The sequence below is a fragment of the Chiroxiphia lanceolata genome, chromosome 1 (assembly GCF_009829145.1).
Source record: "Chiroxiphia lanceolata isolate bChiLan1 chromosome 1, bChiLan1.pri, whole genome shotgun sequence".
NCBI classification, from domain to species: Eukaryota; Metazoa; Chordata; class Aves; order Passeriformes; family Pipridae; genus Chiroxiphia; species Chiroxiphia lanceolata.
This window is the reverse complement of record NC_045637.1, coordinates 145,622,528-145,642,222: the sequence shown is the minus strand read 5'-3', so window position 1 is coordinate 145,642,222 and position 19,695 is coordinate 145,622,528. Positions and strand designations below refer to the sequence as shown.

General features: G+C 37.5%; 1 protein-coding gene across 5 annotated transcripts in view; it reads right to left on the bottom strand.

Annotated features, from left to right (window-relative positions):
* The window catches only part of DIP2C (disco interacting protein 2 homolog C), a 309,433-nt gene that overhangs the window by 57,526 nt on the left and 232,212 nt on the right, over window positions 1-19,695 (bottom strand). For all 5 annotated transcript variants that reach the window (XM_032685205.1, XM_032685183.1, XM_032685196.1 and 2 more), the window contains 10 exons: window positions 19,415-19,479; window positions 17,561-17,654; window positions 17,324-17,443; window positions 16,384-16,498; window positions 12,205-12,344; window positions 10,492-10,628; window positions 8,099-8,307; window positions 7,198-7,312; window positions 2,831-3,032; window positions 650-759 (listed from right to left, as the gene is read on the bottom strand). In XM_032685205.1, the coding sequence (XP_032541096.1) occupies window positions 650-759; window positions 2,831-3,032; window positions 7,198-7,312; window positions 8,099-8,307; window positions 10,492-10,628; window positions 12,205-12,344; window positions 16,384-16,498; window positions 17,324-17,443; window positions 17,561-17,654; window positions 19,415-19,479 (1,307 nt within the window). The remainder of the gene's footprint in view (window positions 1-649; window positions 760-2,830; window positions 3,033-7,197; window positions 7,313-8,098; window positions 8,308-10,491; window positions 10,629-12,204; window positions 12,345-16,383; window positions 16,499-17,323; window positions 17,444-17,560; window positions 17,655-19,414; window positions 19,480-19,695) is intronic.

The window sequence follows — 19,695 nt, the reverse complement described above, 5'->3', positions numbered from 1 at the left end:
TTAATTCTCTTGTCATCACACATTTATAGTAAGGTGCTTTTGCATGGTAGCAGTGGCCTCTCTGGAAGTGAAGCCATTGCTGGGATTATGATATATTACTGCCCATAATTCCAAAGCAATAAAATGAGTCTTACTGATCTCTCTGAATTTAAGCACTGTTTTAATTCATTAGCTTCCTCTCTTTTTCTTACTATAAATATAGAAATATTTATACAGCTTAGAACTTACTAATTTAATTACTCACATAAGCCCCCAAAAGAGCTGAATTTCAACTGTATTTCACAGGATTAAAATAACAACAAATAAGGTCAGGACCATACATGGAAACAAAACTCTCCGGACTCCACCTGAATTAATAAAAATTATATAATAAAGGATGATTTCTGGTAGAAGCCTCATTAACTCTTTCCACCATGTTTGTTTTGTTGTCCTATGTAACTTATTTAGAAAAATCCAAACAAATGAAATGCAGTGACCTCCCCTTACATCTACTTTATATTTATCTGTAAAGGGAATTCAGAAATATTTTAGTGTTAATTAAAAAAAAAGGCATCATCAAATTCATAACAACAACAACAACAACAACAATAATATACTGCTAAGTGTCCTGATGTTAATGAGCTAGTTGTATAAGAAAAGTTTAGCTTACCTTTCTGGCTTGGTCATTATCTTCTATTTGCCCCAAATCTCTACCACTGGCCTGTGCAATTCTTTTTCCAGAGACCAAGTTCCCCACCATCACAGAGGCAGGGCCAATTTCTAGAACAAAGCAGAAATGTGCAAAGTGTAATAAAACCCCTTTACTTGTAGATGAAAATTCTCTTTATTTCTTTTGCATTACATGATGTTTTTCTAATTGCCATCCACAAAACTAGACCTTGAGCACATCTCTGTTGATGCAAACTTTGGTTGTGGATCAGTAGTGTCTGGAAAACACGTAGGACTGAATTCATGCTCTCAAAACATATCTAACTGAGGAGCCAATTTAGCATGGGCTTTCTACAGCCAGAAACACATCTTGTCTGTCTTGATATATTGAAACTTTGGAAAATTCAGCTCCTAATGTAGTGCCATTCAAGTGCCTCAAACCAGAGGGACAACATTCCTGTTTCTCTCTTCTGTTCCCTGGGCTTAGTTGCATCTGTATTAGCAGTTCTGTGATGCTACAGACATGAAGTGACAAGGATTAGGAAGGCAGACGGTGCATATGATAAAGCATATGCAAGCCCTCTAGAATAAGATAGAAAGTGAAGATAAATAACTTCAGAAGAAAGGAAGATGTCATGGCTGACACTTTTCCCTGAGATGGATTTCACTGATGTTTTGTTGCTACCATTAGGGGAAAATACCTGTCTAACAGATACCAGTTGAGTTCATGTTAGCATTTGTTTCTGCTTCTCCAGAATGATACTGATCAACTGCAATTGATATCAAGCTTTACTTCTAGTCTATGATGTCCAAGCTTTATCTCAGTAATCGTTTCTGGCCTAAATGTCAACATATAAGATGTGTAAATAACCAGGTAATGTATAATAAAAAGCATCTACAGACTACTCTGCTTTAAAAATATGAAAGCAATAGCCTTTGGGTTTGTCACAACAACACAAAATGTGAGAATGTGATACCATCAAGTTTGGTTTCTGCACTCCTGGCACTGCTTTTACCATAGTGATATATAATGTACTCATAACACATCTATAGGTATCTGCACTGCATTGATCCTAATTCAGTGATTATTTTGTGATGCAGCAACAAGGAAATGCTGAAGTAAACTCTGTAGTAAAAGGCCTCATTGCTTTCAGTAAGTCAGTGGAAATCACTGTTAAACTCTGACATTCCCAGTGTCCCCAAACTAAGATTATGATTTTGATTTCTGAAACATTTGCCCAAAGCTTTTAAAAACAGAAACAAGCTGATGGTTTAGGCAAACTTGCATTGAATTCATGATGGATAGTCTCCATATGCAAGATCCAGAGAATAAATCCACCTCATATTCCAAGGTGTGGAAGTGGAAAATAACCAACACTTAGTCTAATGTAGCTGAATTCTAGTCTTAAGCTTGAAGCTACAGATCCGGAATTCCTTAAAATTAATCTGAATACTAAAATCTGCAATTGGATTCAAAGTCAAAAATTTGATAAAATTTGCTTGTTCATTGGGCATGAGAAACCAGTGACTGGACTACAGCAGGCTATAAGGGCTTTCTTGGTCTCTTGAGACAGTGCCTTGCTGTTCCATTTCATCCAACACTCTTAATAAAGTGGCACATTTTTGAAGAACCATCTTAAAACTGATTAGGGTTTTCCCTTTAATATACCTGCTGCAAGAATAATACAGAATCTCCCCACTCATGTAGGGGATTAAACAACTAGCTGTTTGTTTTTCTTTATTCATTACCAGTTTTTAAGTATTTGCTCTTTGTCCAACATTGCTATTTAGTGTCAACAGTTCTCTTGCTCTCTATTTTTACTTCAGAAACTCAGCCTTCAAATAAGCCAAGATTTTATCTTTCTCTGTTTTGGTTTCACTCCATGCTCTTTAAAAATAACTGATGAGGAATTTACAAAAAACTCCAGGTGTGGACTCAGCAGTGTGTTGTAGAGTGATAAAAATGTCATCTTTATTGAATTAGCATTTTTCCTTGCACTCTTTGTGAAGGTACTTCTAGCTTCTGGCAAAACCAATGATGTCCTTAACACATACGGAATATTTAAGAGGAAAGCTGATCAAGCTGATTCTCATCTGCATTAAAAATCACTTGATTTTGCTCCATACAGTACCATGAACACAGAGCACTACGTCAGGGTCCCTTTGCCTTCACTCTTCTTACCTGGTTGTTTTTGCCTTGGTTTAGGCAGGTTTGTTACGCAGGTGTGGGGACACATCAGCACGTTACAAGGATGCAGAGATCCTTCCAAGAAGAGCTGTTTGGTTTCTGACAGGTGTATTCCTCCCAGCGGCGTCTTGGGAAGCGTGTTTGCTGGTACGAGCGCTAAGCAGTAGACTCCCACTTGATGAATACTGTCAATAGCCTAAAAAGAAATATGCAGGAAGTCGATTTTAATGAAAGGCTAATTTTTCATCATTCTAATAAGCATATATTGTTTTGAATTACTGCATAAAACAACCCTAATAATTAACTGGCAAGGGAAAGGCACTTCAGCTATCAGTGATAAGGAGGTTCTTTTCAGTGGGAACAGGTGGACGGAAATGTTATTACACTCATTCCAGAAGATAAAAAAGCAAACAAAAACGTGGTGATAAATACACACAAATCTATTAGGAAATTCTATGCAGTCATCCCTCTTAAGCAAACATTAGTAGCAGGTATCCTGGAGATTTAATATGGGTTGGCAGCCCACGTGAAACTGCTTTTAACCTGTGCAGCTCTCGGAGCTCAAGTTCGCAGAATTCCTATCATCTTAATATCCAGTCCATCTTTCTGAGTAAAAAAAAAAAAATTTAAATAATCTCTATACCTAATAATGTAGGTAGCTTATGAATTGTTACTTTTTTAATAAAGTAATAACTGTTTCACTCCCTGATTACAGCGTAAAAAATTTTCAGGCAGGAATGGGAAATGACAATGTAAGGGAAAACTGTGAAACTATCCACTTGAAAAAAAATCTGTTGAATTAAAATCTGAAAAATAAGCATTTTTGAATCTTATAGCGATGGTGTTCATTGCCTGACAAGTTAATTAAACTGCATCACTTTAAAGAAAACTGTAATATACAGTATCTAAGTAATTTAATGAGTTAAACATGAATACCCATGCACTTAGATTTTAATTCCATACACATTTAAACTGATTATTTTCCTTATATGGGTAAGAACAATTGCAGCAAGTGTATTAGAAAAACAACTTCAGACATCCACACAGACTGAGAAACAAATTAGAAATAGCATCTGTAATGAATAGTTAAATGTTGAAAAAATATAATTTACTTAACCTGCATTTTAATTTTTAACTGTTGGAAAAGTGAATTCATATATGTACTGCCTTGAAGACACAATCTATATTCTGAGAATCAAACATTACAGTTTGCATGTACTTAACTGTAGACCAAAAAATTACTGATTACTTCTACAGACTAAATAATGCTTTGCTCTTGGCTTCTGTTTACTTAATTTCTTATTGATTTGATTGCAAAATTTCATAAGAAAGAATAACAAAGCAGTGACATATATCACAAACACTGAAGTTTTAGTAGGAGTAGCTCTCACAGCAGTATTGGAAGACCTCGGTGCTGATTGACAAACACCTCACCTGAAAGATCAGCAATAGTGAAATACGTGTGACAGCCAACACACAACAGCTCATGTTTCTGGCAGAAACTATCATAACCTACTAATCATAATGTTATTTGTAGGTTCTGAAAAGCAGCGATAAATCACAGGATCCTCACCTGACATCAACTTGAAGGAAAACTGCTACAGGACAAGTAACCACTCCTACTCAAACATAAAACTGTGTGGCTTCTACAGCTGGTGAATGGAAAGCAATACCCAGCTGGGGTGGGATGAGTGGGGCATGTAATGATTCCCTAGTGACTTTCAAACTCTCTCTGATAACTAGATCTGCTGCACAATGCCTGATAAAATGTCATGGGTCATTCAAATTTGTCATCTTTCACACCTTTCAGTTTGGTACATTTCTGAAGCAGGGAATGACTTTGTTTCACAAGGATGAGCACTGGTGAACTGAGCCTTAAAATTTTGAGGGAAAAGAGCACCAGTCAATTTTAATGCTGCTGGCATTTATGCCTCTTGATGAAATGGCTTGGTTTTTGAAATTACTCTTTCCAGCCAGAAATTAGCAAAGTATCAGAAATCCTCTGTTTCATTGTGAAAACGGATGAGATGTACCAGAATTTGTGGAAAGTCCACACTGCTATGTTGTTTGACCTGAGAAAACGTACCATTCTGACACAATTCTCTGGGCAGACACTCTCCAGTTCTGCAGTAGGTCTAGATTTACCAAGTCCTGCTGCATGCTGGCACTGGTAAAACTAACATCCAGTCTGCCAGTACAGGAACCACAACCCTGCCTGAAGGGTCAGATCAGTCTGCAGCAGTCTGGGGATGAGTACCTAGGATCCATCTGACTGAACTGCTGGTTGATCTGAGATCTTCACCATGCTCCTCCACTACTCTCAAGAAACTCCAACTCCAGCCTGAGCACTCCCTCCCAACCATGCCTCTGCTAAAGCCCACAGATGCAGTCCAGCATAGTCACATATGTACAGCAGCTCTAACATCCTTCAGCCCTCTGCTGAGGAGCAAGATGGGTCAGGGAGTCTCAGATTATGTGTAATCCACTGGAAAAAAAGTTCTGCAAATCAAGGCACCTCAACTGCAGGGAAGAGACAGCAAGGCACAACAGAAGCAGGCAGTGCAGGGCAGGGCTGGCAAAGGGCAGCACACACAGGCTGTCAGAGGAGTCTCACAAAGAGCATTAGAAACGAGTAGCAATTTGGTAGAGTTTGTAATCAGGGACTTGTGAGACTTGTGACACAATTTGTGATATTATGTTGCGCCTCACTAGCAGATAATTCACATGCAACCAGTTACCACTTCCCGACATCTGTCATTAAAACTCTGATTGGGAAGAGGCACAAAGCATCCCACATGTTCCTGGCTTTTGTCCTCCAGCTGTGGTGGAAACAGAAACTTCTTGTTCACATAGTGATGCATGCCAGAGTTGCAGGCTTCACACATGGGTGATGAAAGCAGCCACACGTGTGTACTTTGATACATGGTCTACTATTCCCAGACACTGCTGTGACTTGATCAGACTCAGAATAACAGGATTGACTCTTGGCAGGATTAACATGACACAGGACTCCCACAGTGTTCAGTACTGAATTTTACTGTTTATGATAGTGGAAGACATTTTTTTCTGTAGAAGTCACAAAAATGTTCAGCTGACAAAAAGGAGAAGTGTAGGTCCAGAATTTCAACCTTTTTACCAGCTTGCTACTTGACAAAAATTATGGAAGCACGGACAATACAAAGCTTTTCCTTCTATAATAGTTGTCTTGGGTGCTTCAAAGGCTTTCTGTGTGATGGACAAGCTAGAGGTTCTAGCTTTTCTTGGTATTAACTGAGATCTACTATGAATATGAGATGCCTCTAACTGTAGGAAATGCAGCTGTCTTTCAAATCAAGAGAGCACATAAACCTGTTCTGAGATGAAAGCTTATTTGTTTGGTTTCTTGAAAGGTACAGTAGACAGATTTCCTTTCTTATTTGGTACAATGCAATCTTGAATAAAAACATCTCTGAATTATGTGGGATCTTTTTCTTTGGCTCTTGGGTAAAGCAATATATGTCTTAACGACAGACATGGAGAAGATGGAAGATGACCCTATCCAATTTTTTTGTGTGTGTATATTAGAGTTGAAGAAACTTTGAGTATGGTATTGGGATTGCTGTAACTTGGACTGCTATAGGTAAGGAGAAGATCAGAATTCTTTAATAGTCAGCAGCCTTTGTCTTCCTGACAAACTGTCTAACACCATGACCAAAGTGGGATCATCACAGCACTACGGTGCCTTGCAGAAATCACCAGACCACTGGAATGGGATTCTTTGCAAGAGGTGCCCCTCTGAGAAGATAATCTCACTGTAGATACCTAGATCTGAGCTAATCAAACACTTCCCTTCAGTTCAGTGGAGGGAAATCGGCATTTTTATGGTGTTTCATTCTGTTTATTTTAACTATCAACATGGTGCACTAGAAACACACAATTCTCCCCCAATGATTAAAAAAAAAATCTGGATGAGGTCAACTCTGTATCTGTGCTTATAAATCTGTTACTAAACTCTTAGTAAGAGACTCTGGTAGCTTTTGACAGTAATAATATATAATACATTCACTCATTACTTTTTTGAAGTAATGAGTATCCTTATAAACCATATGCTACTCCCTCCTTGCTATTATTTACTTCAATTCATTCCTCTCTTCCTATAGCATTTTGATTAGGAAAAGGATCACTCTCTGCATATGTGCAGCCCAGATAGGAAATGTCACTCTGAAGAATCTCATTTTGTGCTCATTAAGAGCAAGTGTAACTGAAGGTGGATTTACAATTACTCAAAGACAAATGTCAATTACCTTGGGGACCTGAAAGATCAATAAAAAGAATATAAAGCAAGAAAAAAATAGCTTCCAAATGTACATAAAGAGCATTACCTGGAGAACTCTACTCATCCATTGAAAACTGTCTTCCTCTGTGGAATCTGGCCTTTGCTCAGCAACAATAACTATCCTTTCATCATGCAGTACACTCACGGAAAACACTGCTATTCTATAGAAGGAGAGAAGTGTATTTAGTGCCAGGACAGATGGAAAAACCTGTCTTCTAAGTTAATCCTCTATATCTGTGATTTCATTATCTATTACTCAGACTACTGATGCAATTACTATTTTATTTACAGGGAAAAAGCAACCAGAGCAGTTTTGGGTAATAGCTCTGGAGGAGAAATAGTGGGCTCTTGTTTTAGAGTCATGTAGACAGAGCAGGATTGAGAAGTGAACCTTCCTGGGGCACTAAATTTGGGTCACACCAAGGTTGTTGCTAAGCTGCTATATAACAGCCAGCATGAGCACCTTTTTTGGTTCCATCTTTAGAAGAAAGTAATTGCAACATCATTTTGTCTGCCACATGATCGAGCGCGAGCGCATGGTACAGCATTAGGCTCTTCAGATGTTTTAGATGTCTGTTGCTCAGTTTCAGCACATTAGGAAGGTGACACAAGGAACCACAGTCAATTTCAAGAACTTAAACATTAGGCAGATGAGAAATGTTCAAATCAGACAGAAAGGATCCTGTTGAGTCAACACCTTCAGAATTAACCAGCTGCTCAAATGAAAATTTTAGCAATCACAGTTTCAAGACCTTGGTATTTAAAGTTTCCCCCGACACTACCTTAGGCTTCCCTCAGCTGTCTCCTGGTTCTAGCAATGTGAACAGCACTGAAGGGAAACAACAGGGCAGATCAGGCACTGCTTTCTGAAAGTATTTTGGATCACTTAAACCTCCTCTAAGCAAAATAAATATTTCTACATAATGCAAGAAAAGAAAGGATCAAACCTTCCCCTGTAGACAAATTTCATTGGTTCCACGGCCAGTGCTGTTGCTACAATGTCATCAGCATTATGTCTTCTTCCACTGACAACCATCAAACCATCCATTTTGCCGATAACAAAGACGAGTCCACCTGGTCCTATAAAGCCTAGTAGTCCGGTCCTGATAAAAGGATATTCGGTGATAGGGCCACCAGAACTGGTCATAGGAAACACCTGTAAAACAGAAACACAGGTCTTTATTTCTATATACACAGATCATGCTGCAAAGATATTTCCCTCAGATGGCTCTGCCGGAACAAAGTAAATAGGTCGCTGCTGATGCTCTTTACCCTTCACTGACCATAAGGGAGGGTCAGGAAACTCCTGCACTACTCTGTTTATCACACACATTTTCTGTAACCATGACTCTAAATCATTTATGACCTTAAAAATATATATGAATCAATATCAACAGTATTGAATAAAGCTGTGCAGACTGCAGCTAACCTGAGGTGCTATGTAGAGGTTACTGAGAGCTTAACTCATGAACACCTCAGTAGAGGGTCTTTTCCATACCACAATCCCATTTCCAGCACAGTGTAAGAAATAAGTAGGCTAGAAGTGAAGCTATTTTAAGATACAGTACATTAATGACTTGCAGCCAACCACATTTTTATTTAAGGTCAATTAATTTCTCAGAATACCAGTGATAATGTCTTCTGTAACTCAGCTAAAAGTGAAAATACAGCCCTATACAGCACCTCTCTAAATGTCTGAACACCAGATGCATACATGATGTCCCCAGGACAGATTTATATGGCTTTTTCTATCCTACTCAGCACAGTCTTATCCTTCTGATATGTGAGCTACTCTGAGCTGCATTCTGACACAACCACACTTTCCTGCCATTGCTTCTTTAAACTTAAGTAGTCTAAAGACAAATTAAGACAATGGCAAGTGGAGGACCATGGCTACACAGTGTTCTTCAAGGCTCATTTAAAAATAAAGGTCAAATTCTGCTGCCAGACGCCCATGGGTGACTCTTATTGAACAGATTTAATGCTTAAACATCCTCAGCCATAACTCATTTCAGGAACACAAAACTTTTTGACTCTCTAATACCTGCAACATGAATTACACAGTAAAACAGAATAGAGATCCACTTGGAGAGGACTCTAAAGAACATATTTAACTTTAAAAATGAGTGTTCCTGCTCACTCAATGGCAATTTATTTGTTTATCATTAGGAATAATCCTGAATTAGCCTAAATATGCTGTTAAACTGCAGTTCTGAATTATGAATGGGTAGGTATTACAATTACATTTACAAGCAAGTACTACAAAGTGAACGTAAGTACATTTTGACCCTGAAATACGTAAAACTCAGGATCATGACTCACACTGGGTAATGCCAATTGCACTTGCAGCAGAAAAATCAACTATCAACAAATTTCAGATCACAATAGCATGGTAGAACTCCTGGCTTCAATAGCAGGATGTAGAATCATATCCACTTTTCTCCATTAATTATACAATGTACAGTGTTTACAACATTCACTTTTTCATTTCGCAGGACATATTAATCACATTTGGCCTATTAAAAATGGTAATAACAGAATAACAGAGAATTTGTTAAAGGAAATCAAAACATACTTGTGATAATTTTTGCCTTAAATATTAGAAGAGCTTAAAAATCTCAGCTCAGTTTTTTCAGTATTTCTCTAATTTGTTCAGCCTTTCATACTGCCTTCAGCAGAAGTTAATGATAACAAGTGAGCAGGTACTACAGAGCTATCAATACAGCCATCTGCACTGGAGCTGGAATACAGAGTCCACAAAGCCAAAAGGATTTCACCTAAGGCAATTCAAACAAAAGCATGTGGGGACTAATTAGAAAAAGGTTTCTTTGCTCTTCAGATACTTCTTGAAGATTACATCTGTCAGGATTCTGTATAAATGCAAGTCTGTAATGCTGGAATTGCTGTGGAATTGTTGGAAGCTGCTTTTTAAAGATATCCAGCTGCCTCCTTGCTGTTTCCAATAATCAAATTTTGCACATAGCTAGCTCATAGACTTGTACAGTATTACCTTTTGAATTTTGTCTTTCTTCCTTCTTTCCTTCTGATTTTTTCAGCCCCTGGTATCTTATTTAAAAATTAAAGTAAAAGCTCTTCAGAGCCAAAACTAAACTCACATAAAGATCTACCATTACGCTTAATGAAATGGGCTTCAGTGTAGACTGTCTGGCTAGAGTACAGGTCCCAAGCCACAAGCATTGATTATTACTTCTATTCTACTTCTACTTATAGAATTCTCCATAATTCTATAGTTACTATCAATATTGTATGTCAAATACTACCTTGAAACAGAAAAAGTTAAAAAGGAAGGATTTTGTATCACATTTTTTGGTCAACTTACCTCAAAAGTATTTTTGGTCATGCCCGAGAGTCCATAATATGATGTACCCGTTGCAATAGCACATACACAAAGTTCTCCTATTTCATCTGTTTTACAGAGTTGAGGAATTCCATCTGGCTTCACCGAACACATTATAGCTAGAAGGAGAACAAAGCACTTTAAAAAAAATTATAAAATGAACTACAGAATAACAAGTGCTGTGGGAAAGACATCATGGTGTAGCTGACACAAACAAATTATACGTAGACTAATGTCTAGCAATAAGTTTCTTGAACATTATGGTGTTCAACATTATCAAATGTTATTTGTATTATAAATAATATTTATACAAAAAATGCAAAGATCTTTATGTAAACTCAATCTTTACACTGATGACAAAACCTATTTGCCTTGTTCTCTAAAATCGCAGTTGATCTGCAATATTGCTCTGAAATGTGACTGTGTTCCCAGCTTTGCATACTGAAGACCAGATTTGTCTCAGTCAGTATAAAATGAAATACCCTAATGGAGTCCTTGATAATTACTACACAGCCAGGAGGCAGGCAACCAGGAAATCCACCTCTCAGAAAGTAGCAAGTAACACCATATGAAAGATCAAGATATTCCAGCAACTAGTATGGTTGTTTTACTGAGAATTTATCAGAGCTCAGACTCCCTCTTGCCGGTCTTACAGCCCTGCAGAGACAGCAGGAGCTAAATGGGAGGGATTAGAAAGCACTGGTCTGAGAAGGAAGCACTATTTTATGTCAGCCATGTGAAAAAGAATCAGGAATACTGCTTTAGCTATAATCCCTGGAGTTGGAGTACAGCATTTGTAGATTTTGTAGTTGGAAAGAGAATATGATGACCAAGGGAGAGCAAAAATTAACCAGCATGTCTTTTAAATACAAGTGTTCAGAATCTTGAATGACCTTTCTCTCACTCAGAGGGTAAACAGGAAAGTGTACTTTCATTAAAATGATCAGAACATAGTATGAAGTGCAACACAGAACACCTATTATAATATCTTGCATGATAACTAATAAACAACAACCAATCACATGTTCCTTCATTTAAAGTTGTTCAACTGAAATTTTATAAGATGCATCATTATATTTAATTGCTTTGGTGCATAACAAGCATTCACTTATGAAAAACTACAGTATTAGCCTTTTCTAATATCTGTAACGCCTCATTTAAAATCTAGCTTTCTTATGAAAAATGTTATCTTCCCCTTTAGAAGTACTGGTTTCAGTTTGAATTTATCAACATGAACTGTTCAGTCATACTTCCTTTATCTAATTGGGTGATAGCACAAGATCTTTGGAAAAACATTCTGCAAGCTTTCAGATAGCAATTTTGTTGATCCTTAGCACAGGTTATGAAAAAATTCCCTACTGAGTCTCATCTGGGTCAGAGTTATGGATATTTATAGCCTTATTTTTTCTACCAGCATCTCACAGTTAAGGAATAGATGTTCTGATGTGGTGGCAGGTTGTTTAAAACATGTGTAACCTGAGCACAGACAGCCACTGAGGTAAATGCAGAGAAGAAATCCTGGGATTTCCAAACCATGATGTTTTACAAGGTAATGCTTTTGGACTAAAATGCTTTCAAGGACATGTTATAATCCCAAATCTTGTAGTCTGGCAACAAAGTATGCTCCCCTGTGACTTTGTACTGCTAATTATGTAAACTGATGAATCATGACAAGTTTCAAAGAAAGTTCCTTACCTCCTGGCATCACTAAGCCAACATCCTGGACAGTGAGAACAGAAAGCTTTTCTTCAGAGTCCACTCGAATCACTCCATAAGTGAGACCATGCATGGACAGAACTCCTCTTCCCGGTGGCTGGTTGCTGTCATCTGTTGGCCTACAAGCATGGGTTAGAACATCAGTGCACCATCAGGCAAACACAAGCATTTACTTATGCTTAATGGACTCCTATTGCAAATATTCCTGTGTTTCAGAGTTTAAAATTTCACCTTCTTTTTCCCCCTACTAGACCCAACAGAATCCTGTTTTTCAGTTATTTCTGACTAATTACGTCTGTTAACTCTCATTCAGTACCCACCCACATATATGGGGCTGCTGAGATGAAAGCAGCACCTAACAACAGCTTGTATTTAATTTTCAGATAGGTTCATAAAGATTGCTTGATTATCCAAGTAAAGGGTTTTTGCCTTATTTTAAAAATACTGAGAGGCGGTGCAGATAATGTGGAGGGAAACTGCACTCTAAAGTTTTGGAACTGATCAGAAAATAGCTTGATAAACTCTCTATATGTTACCTATTTTGAGGCAACCTGGAACTAGGACTAGGAAATCAAACTTACCTGTCAGACTAAAAGCCTAACTCTTTCATATTGCTATCAAAGCCAAATTAGAACACAAGTATGCTTTCTCTAAATCACAGGTATGTCTTTCTAATCCCAATATTCAGGCATCTAAAACTACTAAACAGAAGAAATTAGATTGTAGTAGATTTACTGCCAAAACGCAAGGACTTCACCATCTTCATTTTAGTGCATATAAGTGAATTCTTCCTATTCTAATTTACCACATGGAAATTAAAACAAATTACTCCTTCATCAGTCATGGTCAAAATGTTGTGGATGCAGCCTCTTTGTAACGCCTCAGTTTGTGGATGCGGCCTCTTTGTAACGCCTCAGTTTGTGGATGCGGCCTCTTTGTAATGCCTCAGTTTGCTCAGATTTGCTGCCAACATGCTGTAGAATTCCACAGCATCAGCACAAGAGGCCTGTCAACTTGTTTCAACATAAACCCACCTGCTGCATCTGTGGACACAATTATATCTACGGAGAGCGCGGCTTGAGCAAACGAGTGTTGATGTATGCAAGTTACTAAGTCAGGGGAATATGTCAGGGCTTCTCATGTCTGGAAAGGCTCTTACACGGTCCTACATTTTAAAATGCAAAAATGGAAGCTGTCGTGACGCTGATCTGAGTGTGGATAATGCATCCATACAGAGCAGACTCCAGCTATTTTCAAGACGGATAAAATAGCCAATACTTAGCTCACAATTCTGCATTTTTCCTAAATACTCCATCATAACACAACTATTTTTTAACATATAATGTCCTTTTATACGACATTTCCCCTCTACTGTGCTTGAAATATTATATGGGCCTTAGTCAGTCCTGCTCACGTAAGCCTTGCTCTGATTGGCCCTATAAATTTCAATTAACAGGTTTTATGAGGCATATTTCTCAAGTGACATCGTCAACAAAGAAAGATGTGAGCACACTTGAAAATGCATTAGAGCATAACAAATGGTGCTAGTAAACAAGCAGCTGTGATAAATAACGTTCCCATCATGTAAAAGGAACTTTCAGTGACATTATTGATCAACTTTCTCTCCTCCTTGCTCCCCAAAATACACAGGTTGCTGCTCACGAGAAGAAAGGTCTCCTGCAGGCACACACAGCTGCTCAAAACCTTCCAGGAGTAGAGGCCATCTGGACTTTCATCACATCTATTTTCTTGCATTACTTATCACATACAAAGACACTTTGCAAAGCATTTTGAGAGCAGCTCCTACTACCATCTACAAATACAATCTATTTTACCACTGTTTTTGCCAGGCATTTAAATGGGAAGAAAACTGTTCTTAAACTTTTGCATTCCCTTAAGCAAGTAGGTTCAGACTAATCTGCAATGAACCAAAGGGGAATAACATAAAGAATTCTTTGCATGACACATCCCTTTGAATATTAGGCTTCATGACTCAGCTCTAAGGCTAAAGTACCTCTAGTCTATTACTGACTGTCTTTTTCTAAATTGTAAGGGTATTGCAACTGAGAACTGGTTTTGTTACTCTTCCTCGTAGGAAGTTCAGTAAAAATACACCATAGATTTTGAAAGATTCAGAACATTAACAGGGAGCTCTCTGGATCTCTGCTCTGCAGGGAGTCATTTTAATGCATACTTCAGCTGTAAGTCTTTGGAACTTGTATGATAATGACTTTACTGTCAGTGGAGATGGCTTGAACAAAATGAAAAATACTACATCTCCCAAGTTCAGCTAGCATTATCCTACCATTAAACAGACTTCAAAAAAAGGAGATATGTGTTCAGTAACATTCACTGTAGTAAAAAGCACTCTGTAATTACACAGTGAGGCACTGAAGATAAAAATGACTCTTTGTTTCTTTGCATTATCCACACTTTTATGTGCTAATAATTTTTTTGGGTAAGCTCTCAGTGCTAGTTAATTTGAAAATGAATTTCTAGTTCTTCAGAGGGTTACAGGAACAGAGTTTAAGACTAAAAAGACCATGCCAGCCATTGCATCATGAAGTTCTCCCACTTCCTAACCTGTGATTTGGGGTAGATTTTCTAGGGCTAGCACAGGAAATGAAAACCCTGCCCAGTGCTTGGCACAAGTGATGCCCATCCACCTCCTCTCTGCTCTTACAAACAAGAGCTCATTCCAAGGGAGCAAAGGCCTGCACAGCCTATGGCAGGGAAACAACCCATCACAAGGGAAAAACACTTTGGTATAAAGTTGAGAACAGGCTGGTGGAGCTGAATGAAGGGCTCCCTGAGATCCTGTAGTTCACAGAAAGACAACTAACCTGGACAGGGTAAATCCCTGATGGATTGCTTTCAGATGTTTTAAACTAATAATGAGGTGGCTGGAAGTCAACCACACTCTTGGCCTCATGTCTTTCTTCCTGCAATGTTCTGTTGGAAAGCTAATTGAAAATCTAGTTAAATTTCACTTGAACAGCGTATATTTAAACTTTGTGGCAGGAAGTATTTTTCTTAATGGTATTATAGTGCTTTACACTTTAATACTGCATGTTCTAACGTGAAACAATTATAAACGGCTGCAGAAATATGAACTGAAAAACAAAGTGCCTACTGTTCAAGGTACAACTTTTGGAAAACTCTGCCAAAACAGACAATAGTTATGCCATTTATTGTGTGCTACAGCACTCATGACAGGATACTGCTGCTAGAGTACAAGTCTTATGAGCAGTGGTTAAGGGAACTGGGATTGTTCAGTCTGGAGAAAAGGAGGCTCAGCGGGGACCTTGGTGAGGCAGGGGTTGGTCTTTTCTCCCAAGTAACAAGCAACAGGACAAGAGGAAATGGCCTCAAGTTGTGCCAAAGGAAGTTTAAATTGGATATTAGGAAAAATTTCTTCTCCGAAAAGGTTGTCAAGCACTGGAACAGGCTGCCCAGGGAAGAGGCTGAGTCACTGTCCCTGGAGGTATTTAAAAGATGTGTGGCTGTGGCATTCAGGGACATGGTTTAGTGGTGGACTTGGCAGTGTTGGATTAACGGTCAGACTTGGTGATTTTACAGGTTTTTTCCAACCTAAACAATTCTGTGATTCTATATACATAAGGCTTAACAGTTTTAGTAGAATTTAGCAGTTTTAGTAGAATTTATCAATTTTATTTCTAGGCACAAACCTCTCAGATTCAAAGAGTAGTTCCAGATGGTTACTAGAGTCTATGAATGGTTAAAAAGTGCCAGTCAGCCAAAAACAACCTGCAGAATGTCATAATTCTCTTTAAACAGACTGCTTTAGAGTAAGATTTTCCTTGATGGCAATTCCACTTAATTCCCACATTTTAATTATTTTATGCTTAGAGTGGCATTTTTACACTTCTATTTACAAAACTTACTCTTGCATTGCAATCTATTTAATTTAAAATTAGATAAAATTATGGACATGGGAACTATAAAGCACTCTGAAGTTAAATTATTACTCTAGAAATTCTTCTTGTATGTCTTCTTTGGACATGAACAAATTTTTAACTAAAAATGTCATACAGAAGTTAAATATGCAGATTCACACTTGAATAATTTTATCATTTCTTTTCAAGTTACCACATACACATATACAATGGGTCTATTGCCATGGGTGTAACACGGTACCTTCGAATAGCCACAGTGAGAGCTTCTGGTGAACTAGCACAGGGACAAATCACCTCCTGTCTTAGACCTTTACTTTGGAAGACATTGAGAAATGCATCACAGGAAGAAATAGACCCTGGGGTAAAGAAAAAAAAAAACAATCAGAGGAGAAAAATAATTTGATTTCTGAAGTGACACCATTCAAACTGTAAACTTACTATTTAATATATATAGGCTTTTCAGGAGAAATAATTTAAAAAGTATCCATTTCCACTGGGAAATAAGTCATAGCTGCTACAACTATACATATGTATATGCAGTTGTGTATGCACACAGAGAATAAAGACTCATTTTTGAGCATTTGCTCATATAGAAAAGCCATTACTGCTAAATTCCAATATGAACATCATTACAGTTTTCTTTTTTAGGATGAGTGAAATTAAAAATTTAATTTAGAAATTCAAAGTAAACTACTACAAACAAGCAGAAAACCTATAAGCCGGTATCTTAAATTATACAGAGAAACAGCTGATGCTATCAATTGTCATTAATAAATCCAGATGTGTTTCTCTAGAGTAGCATAAGTATTCCCCTGAAATTCTCAGTTTCCATCTGAGCACCATCATTCAGGAAATGTTCTGATCTTTTCTACAGCTTAAGATCTTTATTGCTTCAGGTCTTTATAGCTTCAGCCTTTATGTGACTGTCATGTTAAACAAAATTGGATTTACTGTAACTTACGTTATGTGGAATATCAAGTTTGCCTCAGGATTAGCTAAAGAAAAATATATTTTGAAAAAATCCAAAATTAATTACCATTTTCATAAATGTCATACAGTTTGCAGTACACAAACCCTATTTTTTGTAAATATTTTAGCTAAGATGGCTGAAGATTGAAACTTTAAATGCAAGACAGAAACCCCTTTCCTGTTCTCTACTGCACTGCAGCAGCACAGCTTACATGGGTTTGCACCATCAGCCACTATCAGCATACGCAGCGAGGAAAGGTTGATGTCTCTCTGATCTCGGTGTGCCACCAATGCCCAGTGCATGTCCCTGGATTTTACACAGGCTACTTTTGCTGCAATAAGAATGAGAAAATTACTAATACACCATATAAAAGCTATACAGCCATATAATCAATTTGTACTTTTGATTTTGACTATCAAGGAAACTTTTGTATATTCTTGTTTCTTACCTTTGTATTGACAGACTTTTTGTATCCATGACAGCGGATTCACTTTCATTAAGGAGTATGGAATACTTATAACATGCATCATGTTCATGACACTCTGAAATCAAAAAAGATAAAAAGGTTTTATACAACAATCATGGTAACTATTTATATTGTGTTACGGGCAGGGGCATCTATGCAAATCACTCTATGCTTATTTTATTAATAATGCTGGCATTCAACTTTTCCTATCTATCTACCTACACTGAGATGAAACAGACACCCATTTTCCAATGCTTTAATTAAGGATTAAGGATTTAGGATTTGGACTAATCAGATCATAACTTTGAAGAAGTACTGAAAAAAATTAAACACTTTCCTTCTATTTATACTCGAAGATATCTACATGTTTGGTATGTAGGTTAATATTATCCCTAAGCCCACTAAACTTCCATATATGTGAACACAAAGGACAAGTAGCAGCAACATATCTGTCTAAAGAAATCCATCTCTGGGAACACCAAAAAGCTATCAGTGGTAGTGGGGCACCAATAATTTAAAAGACAGAGAAATTGGAGTCACAGACTAAGCAGAGATCAATTTATTTTAACAGAAAATAAATGAAGGAGGTTTTAGTCCTGCAGGTGAGCTAATTCCAGTATTTTCTGCAAAGTCATGAAAAATTCCAGGAAGTTTAGAAAAAGCAGCTGAGTGAAACCAATGACAGATTCAAAACTGTTCTCTCAGTCTGAGCCTGTCAATTGCATCAGTGATTTCTCAGCACTAAAACACCAGCCTGTAAATGAGCTGCTGCTTTATTTCTGTTACCATTTAGAAATATCTTCTGAGGGTAACACACCTCCCGTCATAGCAGCTCAGGTTAAATACATTATTTGTTTTGGTAGACCTAGGCTTAAGAAAGGTTAAGTGTCCCAGTGGATTAGTCATTCAAACACTTGTTCTCTTTTCAGTCTGGCAGAAGCACAGGTACAGGAAAAGCACTTACAGGCAAGTAATGTTGAAGTTCAGACCAAGATTAATAGCAAAGGAAGGCACAGAAAAGCTCTATTAGACACTTGCTTTCAACTTCAGCGATAAAGATGGTTTTTTAACATGAGATACTTAAGGGCATTAAGCCTAATAGTTCGTTTCTGCTTCAGAAATGTTACTACTGCCCTCTGATACTAAGAACAGTATAACACTGCATGGGAAAAGTATAGCAGATCACTGGGAATCAGAGGGACCTCCAAATCGGTGGGAATCATAAGGACCTCCAAAATCATGGGGCCCCCCCAACAATGACCCTTCAAAACTTGATATCTGTTCTTAAAATGATCAGTGAATAGTAAGCATTTTGGTAGTCACTGGTTGCAATAGCCCTGGTAGAGGCAATCCTTAAAAATATGTCGGTTGCCTCCCATGTCAACTGAGGAAGACATTCAAACAACAAGTGGACAATTAATGTAATATAAGGTATCAGAAATGTTTTAATATTAGCAAACCCATCTATTGGTGGGAGTTTTGACAGCAAAGATAATCAGTGGCAATAGAGCCATGCCATTGGCTCATATCTTTACAGAGGTAGGTACTAATTTAACTTGTTTATGCTGTAAAGTTTAATCGCAAAATGATACATCAATAAGAGTAATGTGGTACGAATGGGGTCAGAGTACTTGACATGATGCATAAAAATACATTGAGATCTTTACCGTGATCATTATGGGTATGTGTTCCAGAAGAAGTTTAAGTCACATTTACTTTGCTTTCAAAGCAAAAAAAACTGTATTAAACTGTAGGACATCCCAGTTTGAGACAGCAATAAGCATATTAGGTTAGTTTATTTTTCAATACTCACAGAGAATAAAAAAACATACTTACTGTAAGAATTCCATGCCATAAACCAACATCCTTCTTGAAATCTAATACATTCACAATTGTTTCAGCTGTCCAACAAAAACAAAGCAGAGTTTATTTTTTAGAACATGGCACTAACCCAAGGCAAATCCACTCAAGGGAAGGAAGCTTCAGTATAACATGACTGGTGACCTCAAAGGTTAACTTTCACAGTAAATTTCCACTGCAGGATTTATATTGGCTAGGGCATTATTTGTACCTCTCCTATAGATATATTAAACGTGTGCATATTTCCTAAAACAAAT